The sequence below is a fragment of the Syngnathus typhle genome, unplaced genomic scaffold (assembly GCF_033458585.1).
Source record: "Syngnathus typhle isolate RoL2023-S1 ecotype Sweden unplaced genomic scaffold, RoL_Styp_1.0 HiC_scaffold_492, whole genome shotgun sequence".
NCBI classification, from domain to species: domain Eukaryota; kingdom Metazoa; phylum Chordata; class Actinopteri; order Syngnathiformes; family Syngnathidae; genus Syngnathus; species Syngnathus typhle.
The window spans coordinates 1-15,943 of NW_026872392.1; the positions used below are offsets into that span (position 1 = coordinate 1).

The following is a 15,943-nucleotide window of genomic DNA, read 5'->3' on the forward strand; positions in this document are numbered from 1 at the left end:
GACAAATTGCGCTTTTTTTTTTCTTTACAAGCTGTTTGGGAAACTTTTGAGCCTGGCGTCAATCAGCATCCCCCGAAAGAGCCCCATCACCTCACTTCCCGAACGGTGACAGAAACGTACAGGGTCAGCAAAAGTGTGGCGCGCTGCAAATGACGCCTTGCCGTCAGCAAGAGAGCGACGCTGCCTTTCTAACGCCCAGGGGAAGCTGCGAGGGCGGAAAATGCGTCAGGTTCGGAAAAAGCATAACTGCTGACTAACCAGCTGCTTTCAATGTGGATTTCTGCATTTATTGGCTCCCGTGAAGCTAGCGAACGGCCCGCTTGCTGCTGCTCTAATCAATTACGGCCATGACGGGTCAAAGGTGTGCCTGCCTGTGCGGACGTTTTGGCCAGAAATGAGCGCGGAGAGGAGCGGCCGCCACAGCACAGAGACGGATAGGTGCTTTTTCCAAACGGAGAGCCTTTTTTTGAAGCAATCGGTGCAGACACATTCCCACATTGCAGTGCAGGGGATGATTGAGGGGGAGGGGTGCCGAAGCCCTGCGGGAGAGACTGACAAGAACATTTTTTTTTTTTACACCGTCGTCCTGCAAAGGGAGGTCGGAGCGTCTAATTGGGGCTAAATCTGTCAGAGTCTCCGAGAGGTTTAAACTCTGAGTGAAGCTCCCCGGCTTTTGATTTGCACTTGCACCGCTCCGCTGGGCTTTTTACGTCCTCTAATTGGCATTTACGACTACCCGCTGTTGCTTTTTGCCCCACGCGCTGATCTTTTAACGTCTACGGATCTTTAACCAAAAAACATACCGCGCGCTCTTTAGGGTGGGAATGTCGTCGTGTTCGTTCGAGAGCTGTTTAAAGATGAGCCAGGCTCCGTCGGACCTTTTTGAGGGTCGACCATTGATAAACCTACGTAATCGATTTCCTGTTTCCGAGCGGAAGGAGCTTCGGGGAGCAAACTCCCAACCCGTCGACGGCTCGAATGAAAATGGATTGAACTGAAGTCTCATGGCTCTGTGGCCACGACCCAGAGGACATGCGTCTCATCTTCCCTTTTCTTTTTTTTACTTTAGTGGTTACCGTAGTGATTAAAGCTGCTCCCGGTTGATTGGATGCGACGTTACGCAAGAGAGAGCGGTGTTATCTTTGACTTTATGTGGTTTGCTTGGCGCCAAAGTCGATGGCCCCAATTGGGTTTTTTTGTTTTCTCTTCGTCTTTCTCCGCCCGACGCTCCAGTGAACACGTGGCGGTCACGCCTCGCCTCGTATTTAAACAACACCCGCCCCCGGGTGTGACCCCGTACAAATACTTTGTTACCGAGCTCAACCAGACATTTCAGGTTCTCATTTCTTCTTGGTCACATGGCTCTATGGCTTCCAGTGCCACTCACCCCAGCGTCTCGGTCAGGTTCCAGAGGACGTTGGGTGTCGGCATGAGGGGCGAGCCATCGTACAGGACCACTGAGGCGCCTACCGCCAGCGACGACACCAGCCAGTTCCACATCATCCAGCCCGTCTGTTGAAATTACACACACACGCACACACACACGACGCAATCCAGAGGTTAAAAACAGCGCAATGCATCAATGAGGGCCGGTCGTCGTGGCAACCTACCGTGGTGTAGTAGATGATGACATCATTGCTGCTCATGTTGCCGTGGAGAATGTGTTCTTTTAAATGTTGGATTAGGGTGCCCTGAGCGTGGAAAGACACACACACACACCAAACAAGGGTTTCATTATTAGAGTTTCAGAAATGTTCGAGAACCACTGTACACGTATTCAGTCTCGCAGAGTACTCGCCAATCCAGAATATCAAAAATACTACAGGATACCTCTAGTATTTTTGAATCCAGAATATCAAAAATACTACAGGTATCGATACCTTACTTACCAGGGTTAACGTTTCAAATTAGGGTTCTCACCTAGATTTCGCATTTGCTAACTGGGGTTATGATTTTCAACCAGGGTTAGTGTTTCCAGCTATGGCTTCCAATTAAAGCTTCCAGGCCAGGGTTATGGTTGTAAATCTAATTTGTGATCTCAGCCAGAGTTATTGTTTCAAAGTAGCATTTGAAGCTTGGGCTAAAGTTTCCAATGAGGCCTTCAAAATATATTGATCCCGCAGGACTTCAAATTAAGGTTTCAAGCTAGGTGTAGATTTCAAAATGTGGCTTTTAAAACAGTACTAGGCTTCCAATTTTGTCTTTCCATCCGAGTTAGGGTTTGAAGAGAGGATAAGATGAGGAAAGGACTTTGTGGGGCGTTTGGTGAGTGTGCTGATGGAACTTTGCTGCTCTCTGGTGGAAAGTGACAGCAATAGTTCTACACACAATGAGCTGCAACACTTGGAAAGGAGAGCTTAAGTTTCAAGCCAGAGTGCTCCATGTTGTTCTTCTCACCCCAGCCGAATGGACCATGCACTTAGGAGCTCCGGTTGTTCCTGATGAGTACATGATGAAAAGCGGGTGGCTAAACGGCAGCTGCTCAAACTCCAGCTGGGGGAGATGATCACTATCGCCACGACCGGACGCCAGGAAGTCATCGATAAACGCACTGGACGGGACAAGAGAAAAAAATATCTCAGAAATATCAATTAAAAAAACACAGAAGCTCGTAAAAAATAAAAAAAACATGTTTGGTTTTTTTTTCCCCCCGGTATCTGTCAAGCAATGGGAGACTATGGTATAACTACTTTGAGGGAGGAAATAAAAAAAAAGACTCGCTCGTACAGTTCTCCAATATTACGCAAAGCATGCTAGCTTCAAGTTATTTGCCATTCCAAGTTGAAGACTAAAAAAGAGAATTACAAATCAAAAGGATGAAAATGTTCAACCAAAACCAATCAGAACAAAAGCCCCATAAGCTAAATGCGAACATACAATGTTACAATCAGGCTAATGGTAATTAGCATTGATGTCAAAGTGCATAGAACAAGAAAATTCTTCAGAAAGGTTCACCCAAAACATATCATTTTAAAAGTCTGCTCACTTAATACAAACACCGTAGCGAGAGTTAACAGACGCTAGCACAGATGTCATGGTAATTTGGAACCTTCGGACGTCATAAACTAGTTCACACACAACTGCTACTTTACACACGGGCACAAACACCAAAATTTTCAATAATTTTCCTCTTAACAAAGTCCTCTAGCTTCATACTAACACGTACTGTGGAATACCATAAACAAGTGAAAGAAATTTCCATTCATGTCGTATTTGGTGAACATACCTGTTGGGGATTTTGGAGAGGTTAATGTGTTGTTTGTCGCGAGCGTATGGAATCACCACCACCTTCTGCAGGTCAGGAAGGCCTACGGGACACACACACACACACCTTGGGGATTTTTGTTCTTGACGCACAAGCAGAAGCGGCCAGTTTTCCCTCAGGATGTAAAAGTGGTACTTCAATTAACTGGGTTTTGACAGACAACTACGTTGAAGCTAAAGTGTTTTAGGCTTGACTAAGGATTTTAAATAAGGACTAAGGCTTAAAATTAGGGTTTCAAGACTGAGTTAGGGTTTTAACAACGGTTAGTGTTTTAAAGTAGAAAGAAGATGGGTACACCTCACGAGTCGGGCAAATGCTTTCAAATCTGGTTTAGGGTGTCTGACAAAAGAGTTAGGATTTAAAAGTAGGGTTTCAAGTTGTAGTTGGGGTTTGCTCCAGGTCAGGATTAGGGCTTCAAATTGGTGCTCCAAACCTTTGACGACACAGGTGAGCTTCTCCATGTGGTCGTGAGTTTTCCCATTGTAAACCACAGCGGCGACGGACACCAACAGCTTGGGCTGGATTTGCGAAAACCGGTCCAGAACGCCCTGAAAACACCACAAATACTGGGGGGTAGGGTTTCAAACAAGGCTAAAAGGTCCAAAGTAGGGCTTCAAAAAAAGGTTAGACTTCGAATTTGTGTTTCAATCCAGAGTTAGGGTTTTAAACGCACACTAGGGCTTCAAAAAGTAGGATTTCAAGCCAGGGTTTTAAACATGTGTTCGGGTTACAACTTAAAACAAAGGCTAGAGGTTTCAAATCAAGGTAAGGATTTTGAATTCATGCTTGAATGCTTGGATTAGGGTTTTAAACCAGAGCTGGGATTTCAAATTATTTTTCAAGTCAGGGTAAGGGCTTCCAAAAGTAGGCTTTCGTTAATTTGAGCATGGATAATTCATTCAATTAATTATATTATTATTATTAAATTATTTAATAACTAATTGAATTAAATTACGTTTCATAAAGTCTGTATGTTTTCTCATCAGAGCAAAAATAAATGAAACCAATAAATACTGGAGCCTAATTATCAACTAGAGTAATTGTATGGAACGTTACTTTATACTTTTATTCAAGTCACAATCGATAGTAACACGAGCAATAGTTTGAGGCGCGAGTCTTCCACCCCGCCTGTTGCACTTATTGTTCCCGCTATTGTCCAGAGGAGGCGCTACAACACTGTCAAAGACATCCCTCGCGTTTCAAAGCTGAGAGAAACAGCAGGTGCAAAAGGTAGTTGGCAATGTAGTCCTCTGTAGCTTGTTAACGGCTTCATATTATCATGCTGCGACACATGCTTTTCAGAAGAAAACAAAAATATTTGCTTACATTGACGCCAAAGTCGACGGAAGTGGAGCTCCAAATGGCTCCAATGCTGGCCGCTGCTAACATGGCTTCCACCGCGTGGATGCCGTTGGGAAGGTAACCTGCGAGCGCACGCGCACATTAATGCAACTGCCTGAAATTCAGAGCAAGGAAAATGAACACAATACCAAGACGTCGCCACGAATATATTTTCAAGTCATACAAAGCAGCTAAGAAGATAAACTCCAGATCAGTACAGCTTAGCTTCTGTTAGATGGCGCCATCTTGTCCGACCTGACCTTACACCAACCTGCGAGCAAAGTGCTGCTGCATGGAATGAAAATGCCTGCTCTGCCATAACATCTTGTGATTTATTGACAAGTAATAGAGGAAGGACCCTCGCAAAATGTGTTAGCTCATCAGCTAAGTGCTCGTCTTCGTAGCAACTGGGAGGAACAAGGACACCGCTGACATGGTTTCCTTCATTTCGCTTCATAACATGAGGACCCTTTATCACAAGATTGGTCGCCATTACCGTAGAAAATTGTCCAGAAAACATTGACAATAAAGATTTCGTAAAACGTTTGATCATGGACGTTCAATACCACTCAATGTGTGATTTTTTTTTTTTTTTTTTTTTTAAATTGTACTTGAGCTGGTATTGATACTTGGCCCTCTCTAAATAAGCTCATAGTCCTTAATATTTATTAAGGATTACATTTTCCGGGTTCGATGTTAAACCTGGTTATTTTGGTAACGGTTGAATATACTTTGATTTTGAATCTAACTGGCTTTCTCATTTGTTGCACAATGACTTCTTTTTTTCTTCCCCAAACAGAGAATGGACTCAGGGACCGAACCGGTGACGGAAGTCCTTTTCAACGACGAGGACGCGCGGATATGGAGGGTTGATTATATTATTTAATAAGGACGGACAGTTGAGTGCCCGAGATGCGGGCTAAGGACGGACCGGTAAAATTTAGTGAAGTGCTCATCTCTGATTTTTATCCTTCAGAGTAAGATTCTCCTCAGAGTTTCTGAAGATCAACTTCAAATGATGCCTCGTAAATGTGTTGGAGATGGAGGGCAGCGTCAATTGTGTTTTTTCGTCAGTTTTGTTTTTTTAGTTTCAGTACTAACATTCCGGCAACTCACCCACAACTCTGTCTCCCGTCTGGACGCCCATCTTTCTCATGGCGGCGGCAAACAATGCCACGTCACGCTTCAACTCCCGAAAGGTGACTTTTACAATCTCCTCGTTAGCCTCGGCTGGAAAGAATGATTCAGTTAGCTTAGCATTCCCGCGACATGAGAGGCCTTCCGTTTTGGTGGAGCTTGTGCACCGTAGAAATGAAAAAGTCTCCATTTAAACCAATACGACTAATAGCGTTACTGATATTTTATGCAAATATATACTGGAAACGCAAACGAGCGAAGCTGACACAGACGTATCAACCGTCGTTAAACGGGAACTATCATCAGGGGCCGGTATTGCCTATAGTAACCCAAACATACAGAAAAACAGTGCAGATGTAGGTAACAAGAGGCCGAGAGATGGAACCATAATTACATTAGTTCCGCAGGGAGCGCGCTGATGATAGCGCTATCTTTAGCCAGCTCGCATGTGTGCATGTGCGGTGTACTCACTTGCGGCATAAAGAGCCACTTTGTCCTCATCGGCGTGTTTGAGCAGGTTTTCTGCGTAGTTGAGGCGAGCACCTGAAAACCACTCAGGAACGTCCGAAATACGCTTGGATGTGTCCACGACCTGCACACAGAGACACGTGTAGCACAGATTAGCAAACACAGGCAGATCTATACACTCCCACACACAGAATGTGCACAGCTGCACACAAGAAAGCACACATACAGATATATAAAAAAATAAAAATAAAAACACACAAGGAGACACACACAGGTTATTTGAAAGAGACACTATGCACTGTCACTAGAGACATTATCCCAGAAAAGTTGTTTTTCTACCAGGTTGTTTTATTTAATTCGGCAAGCAGCAATGGCTGTCACAAGATACTTTAACTTTATAACGATTTGACTTTTTTTACCTGGTGGTATGGTTTGGAGCTAACCACGCCGCAGAAGCTCCACACATTTGCCCAGAAGTCACCGAAGCAATCCACCGACCACTGGTACAAGTCGCCGTAGTTGACTTGCGGTGAGAGACAAAAACACGGGTCAAGGAGCAAATCACGCCCACCTCCTCTTTACTCTTGCTAACTGCTAGGTCAAACACGCAAATGCAAAGTGAGATCACTCGCAAAGAGCAACTTCACTCACTACTTGCTGTTGATGTCACAAGGTACATAAAAGAACCATAACTATAATTACATTGAGTTTTTTCAGTACATATAATTGTTAACCCCCAAAGTTTTTGAAAAAGCAGAACCGGCGACAGCAAGACGAGCTTTAAGCAACAACAACATAAACAGGTGTTTTTACACTATATATTTGATTTTGTTAGAAATTTATTTTTTTCAACTATTAATAAATATTGAAAAAAATCTGTGAAAAGGTGATGGTGACAATTTGGCTCAGGAACGGATGATTCCCAATTCTTGGTGTTTCTTTTTGTTTTTTATAAATGTATTTTTTTTCAACTATGATTAAATATTGAAAAAAAAATCCGTGAAAAGGTGAACGCGACAATTTGGCTCAGGAACGGATGATTCCCAATTCTTGGTGTTTTCTTTTGTACTTATTTATTAATTTATTTCTGTTTTTTTGCTTTCTTTGTATAAAAGGAAGTTTTTATAAACCGACCGCAATCTGAGAGGGTCGCTTGTCTGTTTTAACTGGGGTGGAGAACCTGTTATATTTCCACTAAGCGGCCTTGACGGAGATACACAGTGTCATTGTCACCAGTAATCCCACAACGATGAAAGCAATGGAAACTGAAGCCACTCCAAAAAAAACGCAAACGAGCACCACCGAACGTGCGACTCACCCAAGTCAAGCCCGTGCTGGCGGTTCACCTGCCGCCTGAACTGGTCCATCCGCGTGTCCCTCTTGGAGTCCGGGTACCACAGCACCTTGTTGTCCACCTCCATAATTGTGTCGCTCTTGTCTTTGGACATGTTGGCGTCCTTTCCCGTCTTCACTTGACGACACGTCGCTCGCTGGCTCGGGCTGGATGCAATAAGCTAAGCTAACAGTCAGCTAGCCAGCTTGAGTTGTCCTTGCGCTCCAGTCCAGTGGGAACCTAGCGCGTATGAGGGGCTGTCAAGGAAGCGAGTCCGGTTGGGCGGGGCAAAAAAAAGAGCTGTGATTACGTAGCCGTGACGTCACGACGATGGGCGTATCAAATACCATGTGGTGTTCAAGCGACATTTCGAGAGTTGAAACTGTTTATTATAGTAAATATAATATGTAATATGTAAATTATAGTACATATATCTTACAGTAAATACTTTATGTATAATTAACATCTATAAGTGTTTTGGATGTTTTTAGATGTTTCAAAAAAATGTGAATTGTTATGTTTGTAGTAGATTTATGTACAAAGGACTAAAATGAGAGGGTAGTGCTTGTATTGTTTGAATTGCAAATTAAACACAAACATCAACATAATTTGTAAAGTATGATTGTTGTTTTATATGCAGAGTAAAATATGCACGTAACAACACAGCACAAAAGTAATGCAAGAAATAGTATGTTTTTTTGTATACATATTGCTAAATGAATGGATCAAAGTTGTTTTCATACAGATACCCTTTCTTTGAAATGTGTCTTACAGCTTGGTGAGGACGTGAAGGTCTTGAACGGCTCCCAGCGTGCACACGCACGCAAACCTTCACGCGCACGCCGCTCAATCCGCCTGTCAAAAAAAGAGCCGGGCTGTGATTGGCCGTCGGGGCTGGTTCCACATCAGCCGACAGATGGCATCATGTCGGAGGAGGAGAGGGAGGTGGCTGAGGAGGCGAAGGGATAGGGGAGGGGCGCTGCTCCCCATCAGCAGCCAATCGGAGGGCGAGGAAGGAGTGACGCCCGAGGGGTGTGCCCTATCAGGAGACAGGGGGTCAAACCCTCATTGTGGCCGGGTGAATGAATGGTAGCTCTCCTCACAGTTAACAGAATAAATATTTGTCCCACTTATTGGAAATTCAATTTTGCCTTGTCAAAATGAACATTTTAAATATACATCCTTCACCTACTTCCTGCTGGAATTGGAATGATGAAGCATATTCACATGGATGGCATTGGCAAATGTGATGTCACGTTTTTACATCATGTCAATGTTTAGCATTTGGCCTACATTATACCGTTGCAATTATAAACATTGTTTGTAAAGTTTTAAAACTTTATTCTTATGTCTACAAGGCATGTACTTTCAATATTTTACCCACATTGCAACAGCCTGTGTCCACGCAAACCCTAAAGCAGTATCCGACTCCAAAAATAATTCTTTTTGCTGTGCAGAATTACCCCAAAATGTACGATATCACCCCCACATATTACCCCAACTCCAGCCTTCAGTTTGGCATCCAGTTCACACGAGATACTGGGGACAGCTCCGAGCACATGTCCGGATGCCCCATAGAAACAATTCTGCTTTTAATCCTGCATTATTTACTACCTTTGTCATAATACCAAGTTGTGTGAACCCACTAAATCCTAATTAACGTGAGGAAAAACTAAGCCAACTTGAATGCAGATACATTTTATATACAGATACATACATTTCATTACATTCACACATACACAAACACATACAAAGAAAGGGTCCATAGAATCCATCTGCTCGGTTCGTGATAGGACCACGATGGCTTGGTGTCCATTGAAATCGAACTCATGGTGCCTGCACACAAGACAGGCAAGTGTACAAGTAAGGCTATGTCCGAACCCTACCCTAACCCTTAACCCTAATCCAAGGAGAAAAGTTCAAGAAATGGAAGGATGGGTTTTTTGACATTGAAATGAATAAAATAAACAGTTTCTCTTTTAAATATTGTCATAATTTACATGATTGATTACAAAGTATATATTTTTTTCTGTTATAAAAGGTCAATTTGGAGAAAAAGAAGAGAAATTATAAATCTCGGTTTCACTGATGGGGGAATGAAGTTTGTCTTTTTAGATCCGCTCTCAAATATTGAGCGCACGGCATAAAAGTCACTCATTAGCACCGTGCAAAACAGCTGCAAGCTTTCGACGCCCGATGGAAAAAGGTGGACGCCGCCGGGTGCCGTGGCTCTGCCGTCTGTCACAGTTTGAAACCTGAATGAATGGAGACCACGCCGCCTGTCAAATTGTGGTAGCGTGCGCAACAAAAACCTGCCTCCTCCAGCAGTTCCTTCAACTCCTCCTGCACATTGCAAAAAAAAAAAAAAGAAAGGCTTCTTAATGACTTTTACATAGTAAGGTTTTGAATGCTCTACACCTAACAATAATACCTTTATTTGAAAAAGACCAAAAAATGACCATGTATAGTAAGGCTTTTTTTTGGGGTGGGGGTGAAAAAAATTGACCATGCATAAGTAAGAATAAAAAAAATAAAAAAATAAGAATTTCATACAATGACTGAAGCATGATGACAAAGGTAGTTTTTGTTGTTACCTGAGCTGGAAACTTGCGGATGCTTTCCACCAAATACTGGTATGACTTCCAGTCTCCGGCAATCACTTCTCCCAAAACCGGGATCACCTGGAAGCTGTAAGCGTCGTAAAGCCTAACAAAGTAAAAGAAATAGCAAGAAAAGAAATTGGCAGATTGTTCAAGAACAGCGTCAAATTCGATCTTTGTGGAGTCCCGGTACGCTTTGGGTTCATTCACCTGGCCAAGATGGGATTGGTCACCTTGCTGAACTCCAAACACATGAACCTGCCTCCAGGCTTTAGCACTCGCAGGGCCTCCTGTAGGGCCTCAAGAGAGAAATACACAACTTTTTTTTCTGGGCAAGCGAGTCATTTTACAACATAAAAGTTGGATTTTTACAAAAAACACTTATTTGTTAGTCTCTGGATTAAATACTCCCACTAATACATTTATAAAATTATTTCCTTTTTTTAAAAGAACTTATTTCTAATTTAAATTTGAGAAGACTCAGTTTTGATTAGATTTTCGTTGTGTTTTTTGTGAACATTCCAAGAGCATCTCAGGTCCCGCAAACGACAAAGAACAAGAATGAAATGATCGAAAAGTGCTTACCAACTCCACGTGCGTGACGTTGCGAAGCCCAAACGCAATCGTGTAAATATCAAACTGATTGTCGTCGAACGGCAGCTCCTCCGCGTCCCCGACCACCCAGAGCACATCTGACACACACACACACACACACATGAATGAAGTATTGGATATTTGGCTGAGCAAATGTAGCGCACCCTGACTTGAAAGTGCCTCACAGCTCCCTTTTTGTTTTTTGTCCGTACGGGTCTATTTGCTCACCGCTATCGAGGCCCTCATGGTGAGCTTTCTGCTTGCCCATTTTGAGCATCTCCTTGTTGATGTCACAGACCACCACCCTGGAATCTCGGGCTCCGCCTTCCTCACCCTCCCCGCGGTTGTCCTGCCACGACGCCGTCCGTCTGGCCTGCCGCTCTTTTAGCGAGGATGTGTATTCCAGGAAACGGAATGCAATGTCGCCTGGGACAAGAGGAGAATAGATTAATCATATTTTGCTGATTTTGAGTATTTCCTACATTCAAAATTTAATGTGTCCACCTAAGCCAAATGTCAGGCCGTTCCCAATGATACAGCCATGTTTTCCTTAACTCTTCATATCTTCCAAAAATCACAAAGCAATTACACACTGAACAAACTGGAGGCACCTCAACCACTCATTCTCGAATATTAGGGAAAGTTGTTTAAAAAAAATGGGTGGATGGAACGTGGGATAAAAGCGCCCTCTTGTGGTACACGTAAGAATCACTACACACACAGACTATTCAGTTGTGAACATTTCGACGGTACCACCTCTGGCTCGAAAAGATCCCCGCTTTTGAACATTGGGCCCACCTGTTCCGCCGGCCACGTCCAGGAGGTGCACCCCGGGCTGGGGGTGCATAGCATGCAGCAGCGCGTCTTTCCACAGACGATGGATGCCCAGACTCATGGCGTCATTCATCACGTCGTACTTCGGTGCCACGTTCTCAAACACTTTATACACTACAACAGTGAGAAGATGTCATAAGTATGTCCCAAATGTTCAGAATCACATTTTGTTTTGACCAAACTCTATCTGACTGCCAAAACATACATATTTCCTTGCAATTAAGACAAATCTCAAGTCGGGACTACTTAGCTAAAGTGAAGAATTAACTCCACCCTGAAATTCTGCAGTATCAATAGGATTAGTCACTGCTTATTTTTGGAGCAATTTCCATTTGATTATTAGTTTTCAATGCCTGTTAAGAAAATGTTAAGGTAGGAGAGTTGTTGAACAAATGTTATCATACTGCACCGATCTCAGCATAGCTGACATAGTTCGTTTTTATTTTTCACAGTTTTAATGGATTCGCTACAAAATGTTTGAATATGATGTTTGCACCTTTTATGTTAGAAATGTAAAAGTGAAATAGTTGTTTTTTTACACGTTCCATTGTGTTGTACTAGACTTCATTGGGGGGGGGGGGGATCCATTTCATATTTGCTTAATATTAAGGTAACAATGTAGTATGAGCTTCTTTATTTTGCTAATGTCAACAATTTACCCCTATCTCAGAATTCGGCAAGATGTATAGCACCAAACAATACTTTTAATTTGTTTTAGATACCCGTTTGTTTACACATTTTAATGGCATGAGCTCTAAACTTAATGGGCTTTCTTCGAGGAAAAGTATCAATCCCAGCACAAAGTCAGAATCCGAATTTACATGTCGAAATTTCTAATGTCATAAATATCAAATGTCTTATACCTGAGGGAATGCCCACGATTTACAAGGCAAGTAATGGTTAAAATAACGAGATTCACAACGAATTTCGTTCTTGATTTACCTTTCTTCGACTTCTCGCCCTCCGGAACAGTTTCAAAGCCAAAATGAGTGTTTTTCTCCGCGGCTCCATCGCTAAAACTTCGGCAGGATGGTGGCCCACAGCAGGGGGAAAACAGACGCCGACTGCCCGCCGCAGAAAGGAAGACGGCCGTGGGAGATGGGTGAAGAACCCACCGCACAATGGAGGCCGCCATCTTTACCGATGCAACTCAAATTACGTCACGTGACGTAATCAATGGGCGACTTTATTTTTATTATTTTTATTATTTTTTTATTTTTTATTATTTCAAAGCAAGTTTCAATAAAGTGATTGACACTTTATTGAAACTTGCTTTGATTGCCGTAAACCCAGACGTATTTCCATCGTGACAATAGAGACTTAATGCATCAGCAAATAGCCTTAAACTGCAAAATGCAAAAACGACGGACAATTTCCTGCAAAGGTTTTCCCACAGTCGGCATCCATTTATGTGTTCATGCGTAACATTAAAAAAAAAAAAAAAAAAAAAGAATAGAAAAACAATTAATCGGCACCTTCATGTCATTTTTAGGTACAGTAGGTGACGGAATGGCCGCCTTCTGCCACTGCTTCATTCACATTGCGCAATTCATCAGAATGCCGCGTTTAGAAATATTCTTGTCAGGAAACACTTTGGCTCGACTTCCACATTAAGGAGCAGCAACCCGGCGGTACGACAAGCCGAGGCCGGGTTCGCCGGCGCTGCCGGGGGTGGCGGAGTTGCCGAAGCTGTCAACCTTGGCCAGCTGGCGCAGGTGGAAGAGCAGTGTCAGCTTTCTGGTCATGGAATGCAGCGCAAGCGCGGCGGCCACGACCTGGGTCAGCGCGGCGGTCAGCAGCAGCGAGTGGACGGCACGCTCCAGCGGGAGGATGAGCTCCCCCTCGTCCGTCACAAAGAACAACAGCACCGGCAGCTCCAACGACAGCGTCAACACGCAGAAGCAGCACAGCCATGCAACCTACACACACATGCACACGTATAAATCCATAAATGATGATCAATGATGAGGAAAACAGAATGTGAACTACAAAAAGAAGCAATCAGAACAATGCATGCGAAGGAAAGCTCTCACGTTCTGGTGCAGGTTGCCAAAGTAACCCAGGTAAAGGCGGACAGTTTCCACGACAGTGACGAGTGCGATGCCGCTGATCGCCAGACCCTGATAGTATCCCGGAAGATGCGCAAACTGAAAAACAAACACACAGGCTTTGAGTTGCCTGCAGGTCTCCTTGAAATCCAGCTCAGCAGTGACGGCCCGGGCATTGTAATTTCCTAGGAACGTAGTGGAAGCCATCTTGAGGGAAATCATTTCTAGCTTGCGATGCTGATCATTCCTGGGAGCTTAGCAAATTTGTCATTTCAAGAGTCTGTACGCAACTGGTAAACTTTTTTCGCCTTTTGGGGAACACAGGACCGAGCTTGACAGTGATGACGATAACAGAGTTGGCTCACTGGCCCTCTCAGTGGCTCTGGGTCATGTTTGGTCGAAGCGCTGACCTTGACTTGCAGCATGCAGACGGACGAAAACCACCAGCAAGGCACATAAAACATGTTGAAGTAGATCGACATCTGCAGACACACGTCGTACCACCATGCTGAAAAGGCACAAATTGTACAAATGTCATCCACGCACACACACACAATGTTGAGTGAAATTTTATAAAAAGCTTTTTCTTGGAAAAAAGAATGATCTCAAAGCACTATATATTTTCTTTGATTAGCACTTTTATTATTATTATCATTAGTATCATTGTTATTGGTTTCTAAAATATTGGCTTTTCAACTGACTACAAATCAGACTTGCATTTGTTGTGTGTGTTTAAATCTTCATGTTTTAGAAGGCAGCCATCTAATTGTCCGCATGTGTTGTGTCGCTAATCCCCCTCCGACATATGCGGTGAAGAATGTTGTCGCTCCAATTGAACATGTAAACCGCTTTGATATCTAACGAGCATCTTTTCCCTTCTTCCAAAATTTTAACCTTTTGTGTTATATGTGTTTATTTGTTCAATAAATCAAATCAATCAAAGACAAGAATGAGGACTAACCTGAACGTGAAACTAAAGACGAAGGTGAAAGGTCACGGGGCTCTCTGCGGGCGGGCGAAGAGTACGCGCGGGCCGGGCCCACGCCAACGTTGTCGGGAACCGGCGAGTAGAACGCGGGCATCACGCAAACGTGCGCAAGGCATGCGCGGGGGCAGATAATCAGATTGGCAAAGAGGAGGCGGGCGCCCTGCGGATTAGTCAAAATCTTCTCATGAGTCAATCTGAAACGATAACAGCGTCCATATTGCATGTCGTCTAGAACAAACACGGCTCAACTAATGGCAAAAGAAAAGGACAGAAATTCAATAAATTACGCTTCAAGGGGAGCAGTGAGACCGTACTGAAAAGAAAATGGAATAATCGGATAACAACATTGAACACAGTGACTCCTCTCGTCTAAGAACTCCGGATTTAACGGACTGAAAAGAGCGATCGGTTTTGTCCAGTAGATGTCAGAGTCGAGTTATTATAAAATATGCTGCAATTGCACGCTGCCGCCAGTAAACGACGCTGTGGAGCCAACGGCAGACAGACATAGTGGTCCAAGACGATGGAAGACCTGAACTATGGAGGACCAAAACCCATCCATCCATTTTTAGTGTGCCCTGGCAACCGGTTCAGGGTGTCCCCCGTCTACTGCCCGATGACTGCTGGGATAGGGTCCAGCAAGCCCGCGACCCCCGTGGGTCAAAATATCAATCTATTTTTTTCAGCTATACATTTGTAATTATTTTCACTTTTACTTCGTTTTAATTTTGGCCGTTTTGGTCCTTTATAAAACTACAGCTGAATTCAATTCATTTCATTTCTTCCTTGTATATAACTTTCTGGCTTCTGCTCACATCCTAGATTTATGTACAATAAATATTAAGCACGCTCAAGCATGTTAATTGTTTTTTTAATTGGATCAGACAAGTGAGGAATAAGACGGGCGCGCACTACGTCAGGCCAAGCGAGCCGTCAGAACGAAGCCGGGTTCTTGTATTTTGGGAACACCTTGAGGCTCCGTTCGTCATCAATGGCGTGTGCGAGACGCAGTGGCGAGGTTTGGCTTTCTGGGATACGTCACAGCTCGTCACGCAGGGCACGCAAGGGGAAGTTCTGGAACTCCTCTGGCACTGCTTCGCCCTTCTGCGACCGCTTGTAGAAGCCAAGGGAGTCCAGTAGGGCGGCGATCTCCACCGCCTTCATACCTTTCACGCCAACTGTCTGCAAACAGAAAGAGACGCAAAACAATTTGGTTTTAAAATAGTTTTACAGTATTAGGAGGGAAATCAAACATTTTTTGAAAAAAAGTGTTTTTGACTAACTTTTTTTTGTTTTTTTTAGATCAGAAGTTGACAATATATGGGCTAATATATT

At 43.5% G+C, this 15,943-nt stretch overlaps 3 protein-coding genes across 6 annotated transcripts; all 3 read right to left on the reverse strand.

Moving 5' to 3' along the window:
- Positions 1–1,368: 1,368 nt before the first annotated feature.
- LOC133149808 (acetoacetyl-CoA synthetase-like) lies at positions 1,369–7,825 on the reverse strand. Its single transcript, XM_061271963.1, has 10 exons — positions 7,530–7,825; positions 6,631–6,734; positions 6,215–6,335; positions 5,723–5,836; positions 4,592–4,689; positions 3,699–3,813; positions 3,227–3,308; positions 2,398–2,551; positions 1,611–1,691; positions 1,369–1,512 (listed from the first exon to the last, which is right to left on the reverse strand). Exons 1-10 carry the CDS (start codon positions 7,657–7,659, stop codon positions 1,384–1,386), a joined length of 1,128 nt encoding a protein of 375 aa, XP_061127947.1. The 5' UTR covers positions 7,660–7,825; the 3' UTR covers positions 1,369–1,383.
- Positions 7,826–9,226: 1,401 nt separating this feature from the next.
- LOC133149807 (2-methoxy-6-polyprenyl-1,4-benzoquinol methylase, mitochondrial-like) lies at positions 9,227–12,730 on the reverse strand. 3 transcript variants are annotated; one of them, XR_009713676.1, is made up of 8 exons: positions 12,515–12,730; positions 11,537–11,686; positions 10,967–11,164; positions 10,730–10,836; positions 10,355–10,443; positions 10,139–10,250; positions 9,709–9,887; positions 9,227–9,380 (listed from the first exon to the last, which is right to left on the reverse strand). XR_009713676.1 is itself a non-coding variant. In XM_061271962.1 (8 exons), exons 1-8 carry the CDS (start codon positions 12,705–12,707, stop codon positions 9,372–9,374), a joined length of 885 nt encoding a protein of 294 aa, XP_061127946.1. In that variant the 5' UTR covers positions 12,708–12,730; the 3' UTR covers positions 9,227–9,371. The 3 variants fall into 3 exon arrangements, 2 of the variants coding, with proteins under 2 accessions (XP_061127946.1, XP_061127945.1); XM_061271962.1 differs by having other exon boundaries at positions 9,861–9,887; XM_061271961.1 differs by having other exon boundaries at positions 9,227–9,887.
- Positions 12,731–12,866: 136 nt separating this feature from the next.
- Positions 12,867–15,021, reverse strand: LOC133149806 (transmembrane protein 17A-like). 2 transcript variants are annotated; one of them, XM_061271960.1, is made up of 5 exons: positions 14,582–15,021; positions 14,031–14,128; positions 13,606–13,719; positions 13,348–13,491; positions 12,867–13,278 (listed from the first exon to the last, which is right to left on the reverse strand). In XM_061271960.1, exons 1-5 carry the CDS (start codon positions 14,829–14,831, stop codon positions 13,183–13,185), a joined length of 702 nt encoding a protein of 233 aa, XP_061127944.1. In that variant the 5' UTR covers positions 14,832–15,021; the 3' UTR covers positions 12,867–13,182. The 2 variants fall into 2 exon arrangements, with proteins under 2 accessions (XP_061127944.1, XP_061127943.1); XM_061271959.1 differs by having other exon boundaries at positions 12,867–13,491.
- Between the last annotated feature and the right edge of the window lie 922 nt (positions 15,022–15,943).

Excerpts from the sequence above, each read along its gene's own strand:
- LOC133149808 (XM_061271963.1), bottom strand. The coding sequence starts at position 7,659 with ATGTCCAAAGACAAGAGCGACACAATTATGGAGGTGGACAACAAGGTG. Across the intron at positions 6,336-6,630 it reads GCTCCAAACCATACCACCAG|GTCGTGGACACATCCAAGCG; the intron begins GTAAAAAAAGTC and ends CTCTGTGTGCAG. Across the intron at positions 1,692-2,397 it reads GCATGGTCCATTCGGCTGGG|GGCACCCTAATCCAACATTT; the intron begins GTGAGAAGAACA and ends TTCCACGCTCAG.
- LOC133149807 (XM_061271961.1), bottom strand. The coding sequence starts at position 12,707 with ATGGCGGCCTCCATTGTGCGGTGGGTTCTTCACCCATCTCCCACGGCC. Across the intron at positions 10,837-10,966 it reads CCATGAGGGCCTCGATAGCG|ATGTGCTCTGGGTGGTCGGG; the intron begins GTGAGCAAATAG and ends TGTGTGTGTCAG. Across the intron at positions 9,888-10,138 it reads TCCGCAAGTTTCCAGCTCAG|GAGGAGTTGAAGGAACTGCT; the intron begins GTAACAACAAAA and ends TGCAATGTGCAG.
- LOC133149806 (XM_061271959.1), bottom strand. The coding sequence starts at position 14,831 with ATGCAATATGGACGCTGTTATCGTTTCAGATTGACTCATGAGAAGATT. Across the intron at positions 14,129-14,581 it reads GTCTTTAGTTTCACGTTCAG|CATGGTGGTACGACGTGTGT; the intron begins GTTAGTCCTCAT and ends GTGCCTTTTCAG. Across the intron at positions 13,720-14,030 it reads TCTGCATGCTGCAAGTCAAG|TTTGCGCATCTTCCGGGATA; the intron begins GTCAGCGCTTCG and ends TTTGTTTTTCAG.